This window comes from Monopterus albus, unplaced genomic scaffold (assembly GCF_001952655.1).
Source record: "Monopterus albus unplaced genomic scaffold, M_albus_1.0 scaffold182.1, whole genome shotgun sequence".
Taxonomy (NCBI): domain Eukaryota; kingdom Metazoa; phylum Chordata; class Actinopteri; order Synbranchiformes; family Synbranchidae; genus Monopterus; species Monopterus albus.
Window position 1 is genome coordinate 675,989 of NW_018128062.1, and position 8,627 is coordinate 684,615.

Consider the following 8,627-nt stretch of genomic DNA (forward strand, 5'->3'; position numbering starts at 1 on the left):
TACAGCTCACCTCATTGTATACAGTGCCTTGCGAAAGTATTCGGCCCCCTTGAACTTTGCGACCTTTTGCCACATTTCAGGCTTCAAACATAAAGATATAAAACTGTAATTTTTTGTGAAGAATCAACAACAAGTGGGACACAATCATGAAGTGGAACGAAATTTATTGGATATTTCAAACTTTTTTAACAAATAAAAAACTGAAAAATTGGGCATGCAAAATTATTCAGCCCCCTTAAGTTAATACTTGGTAGCGCCACCTTTTGCTGCGATTACAGCTGTAAGTCACTTGGGGTATGTCTCTATCAGTTTTGCACATCGAGAGACTGAAATTTTTGCCCATGCCTCCTTGCAAAACAGCTCGAGCTCAGTGAGGTTGGATGGAGAGCATTTGTGAACAGCAGTTTTCAGTTCTTTCCACAGATTCTCGAGTGGATTCAGGTCTGGACTTTGACTTGGCCATTCTAACACCTGGATATGTTTATTTGGGAACCATTCCATTGTAGATTTTGCTTTATGTTTTGGATCATTGTCTTGTTGGAAGACAAATCTCCATCCCAGTCTCAGGTCTTTTGCAGACTCCATCAGGTTTCCTTCCAGAATGGTCCTGTATTTGGCTCCATCCATCTTCCCATCAATTTTAACCATCTTCCCTGTCCCTGCTGAAGAAAAGCAGGCCCAAACCAGGATGCTGCCACCACCATGTTTGACAATGGGGATGGTGTGTTCAGGGTGATGAGCTGTGTTGCTTTTACGCCAAACACAACGTTTTGCATTGTTGCCAAAAAGTTCGATTTTGGTTTCATCTGACCAGAGCACCTTCTTCCACATGTTTGGTGTGTCTCCCAGGTGGCTTGTGGCAAACTTTAAACGACACTTTTTATGGATATCTTTAAGAAATGGCTTTCTTCTTGCCACTCTTCCATAAAGGCCAGATTTGTGCAGTATACGACTGATTGTTGTCCTATGGACAGAGTCTCCCACCTCAGCTGTAGATCTCTGCAGTTCATCCAGAGTGATCATGGGCCTCTTGGCTGCATCTCTGATCAGTCTTCTCCTTGTATGAGCTGAAAGTTTAGAGGGACGGCCAGGTCTTGGTAGATTTGCAGTGGTCTGATACTCCTTCCATTTCAATATTATCGCTTGCACAGTGCTCCTTGGGATGTTTAAAGCTTGGGAAATCTTTTTGTATCCAAATCCGGCTTTAAACTTCTCCACAACAGTATCTCGGACCTGCCTGGTGTGTTCCTTGTTCTTCATGATGCTCTCTGCGCTTTAAACAGACCTCTGAGACTATCACAGTGCAGGTGCATTTATACGGAGACTTGATTACACACAGGTGGATTCTATTTATCATCATTAGTCATTTAGGTCAACATTGGATCATTCAGAGATCCTCACTGAACTTCTGGAGAGAGTTTGCTGCACTGAAAGTAAAGGGGCTGAATAATTTTGCACGCCCAATTATTCAGTTTTTTATTTGTTAAAAAAGTTTGAAATATCCAATAAATTTAGGTAGTGAGTGCAAAGTCAGCACAACCCACTGAGTGACACTGTCTACATTTATGGGAGATGTACCAAATTGAAATGTACTCGAATTTTCCTTAAAGGCGGGAATCAAGAAAGCTGGACTCTACAGGTTTGGACTGTATTTTTTTCTGTGATGGTGGAGGCCTATTAACAGCCTCAAAGATGTAATTCATAGTGCCATTTTTTCAGCCTTTTTGTCCTTAATCAGTCTATTTTTACATCTTCCCTGGCAGCTGGATCAGTTGTCCTGCAGTGTAAATGTTACATCTGTGGAAAAAAAAAAAAAAAAAAAAAAAATAGGACCTGACAATGCTGCTTGTGGGCCAATCAACTACATACAAGCATATGATCCTAATAAATTACTTTCACACAGGGGAGTTCTCCCATTTACCTGGCAATCATCGATAAGTAGGATAAAATATTGGCTGTGATAAATTTAAAGAATTATAAATTTATTCCTCATAACATCTGGGCAGAGTTCTGATGCCTGATAACACTTTAAACTCACTGATCTGTTACTCAAACTAGTCTCGTCCAGTGTAAACTACATTTGAAGGGGAGTGTTGTCATGACTATTTTCAGCATTACCTACACACCTGCCAACAGTACTGAAAAAAGCAGTGCTTGCACCACGATATCATAAAGAAAACATTTGTGAAGCCTAATGTGGCATCAACTGAGTAGAACTTTGGTTTTTTGTATTAGCTTTGTTTTTATCTTTTTTTTTTATGCTTCATTGTTCCTTTTTCATACTAAAGGTAAAAAGAAAATAATGACATTGTATCAATGCATGTACAGCTGATTAAAGATTTTGTTTTTATCATCTGAAGAGTCAAACCTGCACATAAACAGTTCATACCAGAGCAAAGTCCTCATTGTGGAATTGTGTTTCTGTTGTACTTGTAAAAAGGCTGTCTGTCAGCTTGAGTCAAACTAATTAAATTTTCTTAGACTTAAAAGCTTTTGATTAAAAATATTAAAGCTTCGCATACAACTTAAATGTCCTATTGGATCTGGCCTACAAGTGAAGATTAAATTTTAGCATGTACATAAAACTGTGACTTTCTCCTTCTGACAGTGCTCAACCCAAAGTCACCTCCTCTGTGACAAAAAAAGAAGGGCCGTATTTAGGAGAGCAATGCTGAGCTAGTCTTATTCAATAATTGCTTTTTGGTCTGCTGTGCTGTTCAGCCTCTCAGTCACATATTTTTGCCAGAAGGCTACTCACTAGATTAACACTACATCCTGGTATCGATTCAAGAGCTATACAGATGTACCGTTTTCTTGCCCCCCCCCCCCCCCCCCTCTTTTCTTCTCCCCCCACTGACACATCATGCAGAACCACTGCAAGTTTTGATTGATGTGTTGGGAATATTAATCTGATGTGACAGTGTCACCAGAAGTTCAAAGGAATTGATTGAAAGACAAGTTAATTCAAATTCCCCCCTAGATGGAGCTAATTTATTTTGACAACCATGCAGTTACACGAGGCCAACAGCATGCCATTTATGAAGGGGAATGTATTTCAAAATTCTTCATTTCAAACTACCAAATAGCACCTTCTTGCACGTACACATTGCAGTGTCACCTCTGTGTCCGCCAGGTGGCAGCAGTGCGCCACAGTGGAGAGCTAGCAGCCTCTGCTCTAGATGGGAGGTAGATGGGGAGGATGGAGTTGGTCTGTGAATCTGGGACACCCTGCTGCTCTCCAGCTGATGGGAGAGAGAGAGAGCGAGATATATGGGGGGCATAGTTTGATCACAACTCGCTGGCCACCTCTGCTACTGCAACAGAGAGAGAGGAAAATCCCCATCACCGCGTCAAAGGCAACAGCAGCAAGCAAGCAACTAGCCTCCTGTCTGTGTAAACACCATGGAACATCTGTCTAGAGCCTCCCTTGAATTTGCTTCGCACATTCCTGTGAACGTACACATGCATGTATGAATATGGACATGACGGCAAAATGAAAGCCATTCCTTGTCGGTTTTCTCTTTCTCTCTGTGAACATGCTGGTTGAGTTGGGTGCTTGTCATGAGGTTCTGGACGGTTCTGGAAAGCTCCAACTCTGACAAGTTGGGCCTTGATGGATGAGAGTGGCTGGCCATCTTCAGTCCTTATCTATACTTAATGAGTAAGAAGAACCGGAGGGTTATTGGGCCATGTTTACTGCAACACTGGGGCTCATTAAACCGTGAAAGTGTCACAGTGTGCTAAATTACTTATATCCATGCCTTCGCTGTGTGATGTGCGTGCGAGTGTGTGTGTGGTTTTAGGATGACAAGGCTTTGTATGTGGATGTCTTTGTGCATGCATGCTTGGACTTTCTGCCAGGCTTTATGTATAGCCACGAAGGTTTGTGAGGTAAATGGTCTAAGAAGGTATTTGATGCATACATCTATAAGTTAACGTCTAAGGCAAGCTGCATGAGGGTAGATGAGGAGAGAGACAAACTGAGAGCAAGTTGGATTCAAATGTTCAGTGCTGCATACTGCAACCTGTGCTGTAGAGGAGCTTGGTATCATCTCTCTGGGCGTGTCAGTGGCAGTGGCCTTAAATTCACCATTAGCATTTAGTGAATAACCATTTCTTCCTCTTGTATTCCCTCGATTCTTCTTACATCAAGTTGGGACTTCTTCAAAGGCAGGCTTTAGTAGCAAACTGATTTCTACTGCAGTTGTGAAAGTTGTTTAGAGGTGACTGATTGTTTACTGCAAGTATAATTTTATAGACCTTTTTAATATATTAGACAAAAAAAATAAAGCTCTGGAAATGTTAGATGGTCTTTCCCAAAGGTTGCTAGTGGGGCAAAGCAATGGAAAAACATCTAGACCTAATAAAATGCCTTAAAAATATCTTAAATAATAGTTAGCCATGTTTTTCATATGCTTGTTACCCTTCACCCGAAGTTCTCTAATTTCTGCACAGTTGTTCCATTTTTCAAGTAAAGATATTAAGTGATTCATTGTTGGGAAACAAGAAAAATAAAGAAACTTTCTTCCCAAAGGAAAATGTCAAATTCAAGTTGAATACAACAATTAGTTCACTTAATTGTACATCTTAAAGTGCGGTATTTGTGATGTTTTAGGAAATGGGCACATTAGTCAGCTCAGGATGGTGCTTGTGATTGAGAATTGGCAGGAGAAAAACATCTCTAACAACTTGAGATTACCAAAAAGTCTGTCTTATTTGGCATTGCTAGCTGTGAAAATCTTCACATGCTGTCTGTTACCATATCAACCTGTGCACAAACCAGAGACACATTTAATCATTTTAATACTGGTGCCAGTCCTTAGAATTCTTCTGCTAGCATCTGGTGCCGACTGCCAAATCCACTTTTCAGTGAGGTGTCCTTACATAATGGAGCTCCATTTGCAGTGAGGACATAGAGCTGTGTGTAGCAGTTCTTCACAGGAGTTCATGGAGCCCCAGTCCTTGTTCTGGTTTCACTGGTCTTTTGCAAAGCCCTATCTTTTGCTTCTTAGATTCCATGTGAATAAACTGTATATGTCTGTCCACTCGCTGATGCTTTGCTACTGTGTCCTGGCATCTTCAACCTGTGACCTCTGAAATATGTCCTGATGTTTGAACACTGCCTTCTACACAAAGGGCTAATGACAAGAAGATGGAAAAGCATCTAACAATATTTTCGTCGCGATCAACTCAGCGACAGCAGTTAACAACATGATGTTTTGGTATGTTTCAAACCACACGCAAGGTTTTGGTTTCAGCAGCAGAGCCTGTTCAGAAACTGTCTCTTACATCCTTTGCAGTAACAAGGATGAAAGCTGTAGCTACTGCTGTATCCCAGAGTACTGTTGGAGTATCATAACTTTCCGAGCTCTATCCTAAACGTGCTTTTTGATAACCAAAAGGCTGCCAGAGCCAGGAAGATGGCCACTGTGGGGTCGGTTCAAAGCATGTAGCGTGGCTGAGCAGTGACAGCTGTAACTGAGTTAGTTTTGCTCATAGCCCAGGGCCAAAAGTGTAGCTCAACAATTGCCTCCCTTATCTGATTGTTTAGCTGCCAGAGAGTCAGACAAAAACTACCTGTCAACCTTCTGAACCGAGCAACAGCTAATGCAGGCTGAAACCCCCAATACTGACCAGTGTTGTCACAGGTGAATAGCATGACTGGCACAGTGCTAAACTTCCTCTCAACCAGGATGCATATAGAATTGACTCCAACAGTGATGGAGGTGCCATTTCTCTACATAATGTAAATGGCTGGGGTTTCAGATGTAGTGAGGAGAGGGAGTTGAGCCAGAGAGCTATCCACTTTATTCTGTTCTACCTTCCTTCTGTGCTGTCTGCTATTAAGTTGTATGCATCGCTACCCTCTTGTTATGTTGGGTAGTTTATCTTTAAATATCCTCTACTAAAATATGACTAAGGGGGCTGCACCCTGGGGTCCTTTCACTGCAATTAATAAGAACATGCTTAATAAGATCATTAATATGTTTAGTAAGACTGCAGGAAGACAGAATCATAGTATGACGATGCTTTTTGAGTCCTGAGTGGTTAAGAAGAGCTGGGCAATCCTTAGGGACGTATCACATCCTCTGTACAGTCAGTATGAGTTGTTACCATCTAGATGAAGGTACAGGTATTGCAGGTGGGGACTGCAAATAGCTGAACAGTATAGCAGAGTGGTATAGCTTTGCTAATCAAGTTATTGCGATATGATGGATAATGAATATTTTTCTGTGATGTGAACATGTATTTGTCTGACAATAGCTACAGACACAAAAAGAATTTCCAAAAGCATGGTAAACGGAACTAGCTACTAAGTAGATGTTGTTGGTAAACTCCCTAAAGCTCATCCGCTGGCTGTGCAAACATATTTTTGGAAGGACCTCCTTGGCTCTTTGTATACGCTTAAAGGAACAATATTTAGTATTGACACCAAGTGTTTTGGTTACTGTAGTCCAAATCTAAAATATTGGAGTGAGTTGACCCCCCGTGCACTCCTCCCCAGATTCGAAGCTTACACAGGTTGCCAGGTTGGGGACACTAAACATACACAAACAAGTGTGAGACAAGTGCAGCTTGTTTCCTCAATATGAAACACAAGATCCCAGGTTTTTTAAAATGTTGCCTAAAAGGCTCTGAACGGCCCTAACGTTTTACAGCATCTGAACCGAGCAAGAGTCAAATGTCCATATATAAGATCTCTGAATATTCATAACAAATATTAGGCTCTGTTGTTTTGTAATGAGGAAATATGTCACCCAGTGCAGTGGTGTGTTTCTCTGATGTGGTTTTAATTGTTTTTGAACAACAGCGGAGGTTTGTGGTACAGATGAATAAGCTGGTCCAGGACTGACAGAAATTAACTGTGAGTAGAGGCAATTCATTGTTGGTTTTAATCTCTCTATGGGGAGTGTTGAAAATACTGTTAATATAGAAAATGACCAGCCTTCAAGAAGGAGTGAAATGTAAGCCTTGCTCATCTGTTGAGAACATCTGCGTATTAGCACTGCTGTTGAGGCCTTGCCTTTTCTCAGGCTTTGTTCTTGATGTGAGCTGCTGTCAGGCAGCTCTCTGTCCTTGCCGTATAGTAGACTTTACCAAGGTCTTGGGGTGTGTTCAGACAGATGGTGGAATTGCACTAAAGGGGGGGGAGGGGGGGATTTTGAGGGTAGGTCATTCAAAACAACAGAATTTTATGGAAAAATGGTTGGATCTGGTTCAGCTTTTGAGGTAAAGCAACATGGCATCTCACAAGGTGCTACGTTGGCCAGTTACATACAGGAATTACTGCTGCTTATGTCAAGATTATCATAATCAAAGGTAAAACAGTTGCTGCTATGATAGCTGTAAAATCCACTGTGCTGTGTTTTGGCATTTAATAAGCTCATAAATGCATATATTTCTTGCTCCAACTGGGCTTCTCAGACTGTACGTATTTATCTGACTAATACATGGAACAACACACCCAGGAAACACGGCGCCTTGGGTTGTTTTACCGCAGCGCAAATGTGTGAATACAGCTTTAAACCAGGCTTCCTCTTGCTAGGTTTCCACTACTTTCTACAGATGAGGTGTAGCTTTTAACTTTGCTAAATTACTGCTCAGTTAACAGCTGGTACAGCCTTGTCACATGGAGTACTATACTTTACCCGCGCGTTCCTCAAATAGCCTGGATGGCACCTGGTGAGTGCTACTTGCCTACGTGCAAATTTTAAATGCAGAGATCCATGCCAACAAGAGGCCAAGCTGTCAGAGGGACAGCCCTCATTAACATTCAGTGCAATCAGCTGAACGGTGAAATGTGTTATGATAAAACGGAGAAATAAATTGGGAAATATTTGGTTATCCTTAGCCTTAGTTGGACAGCGATGCTTGTGTCTGGCCTGTTCTGTGGTGCTAGAACATTTACCTTTGCCTTAAACTGAAAAATTAATCATGCCCCAGTCTCTTATCTTCTAACAGAGCTGTGATAAATTTCCAGAGTTGTACCTTTTTGGCTTAATAGCATGAAACTGAGGCTGGTGGGTTTGTATGTGACAGCTTTATTTAGCTGACCAGATGAGGTGGCAGTATCATCTTCCACCTCCACACTCACAGTTCTCGGACACCATACAGTGTCTCCTCGTTATGTCAGCTCTGATATGCAAAGTAGCCCTGGGAACAACTGTAGTATGGCAGAAGGAGACGGGGCAGTGTTTATGTGTTTTGTCTAATGTATGTTGTGTCCTCCTCTGTCTGGATGGGCTCTGTAACCAGCAGCAGGACTCTTGCTATGATTTTAGCTGATATCATCTCCTCAGACAACCACACACACCTTATCCACGTCTGGCAGGCTCAGTCTCACATGCTCAACTCAGGCTCAGTATGGAAATGTAGTCAAATAGCCAACTGGCATCAGTGACAGGGGCTACAGTGACCTGGTCATCAGGGTAATTCTCCTACCACAAAATGTGGTTACTACAGGCTTCCATTCTTTTAGAATGCAGATTGTTTGTTCACTGTAAAAGTATGTGCACATAAATGTGTGTGTAAATGCAGGCGCACAAATATGTTTTGCTTGAATGTGCACTTCAGTGTATGACAGACTTGGGTATGTGCATATCATGGTGTGTTTGTGCTGGACCCTG

The 8,627-nt window shown here is 41.7% G+C and overlaps 1 protein-coding gene across 2 annotated transcripts in view; it reads left to right on the forward strand.

The window, feature by feature from the left end:
* LOC109969786 (breast cancer metastasis-suppressor 1-like protein-A) overlaps positions 1-4,393 on the forward strand; it is a 16,531-nt gene extending 12,138 nt beyond the window's left edge. Inside the window, exon 11 of one of the 2 annotated variants that reach the window (XM_020616935.1) lies at positions 3,134-4,393. In XM_020616935.1, coding sequence (XP_020472591.1) covers positions 3,134-3,216 — 83 coding nt within the window. In that variant the 3' untranslated portion in view covers positions 3,217-4,393. The remainder of the gene's footprint in view (positions 1-3,133) is intronic. The other variant, XM_020616937.1, reaches the window with a different exon arrangement.
* Positions 4,394-8,627: the final 4,234 nt, after the last annotated feature.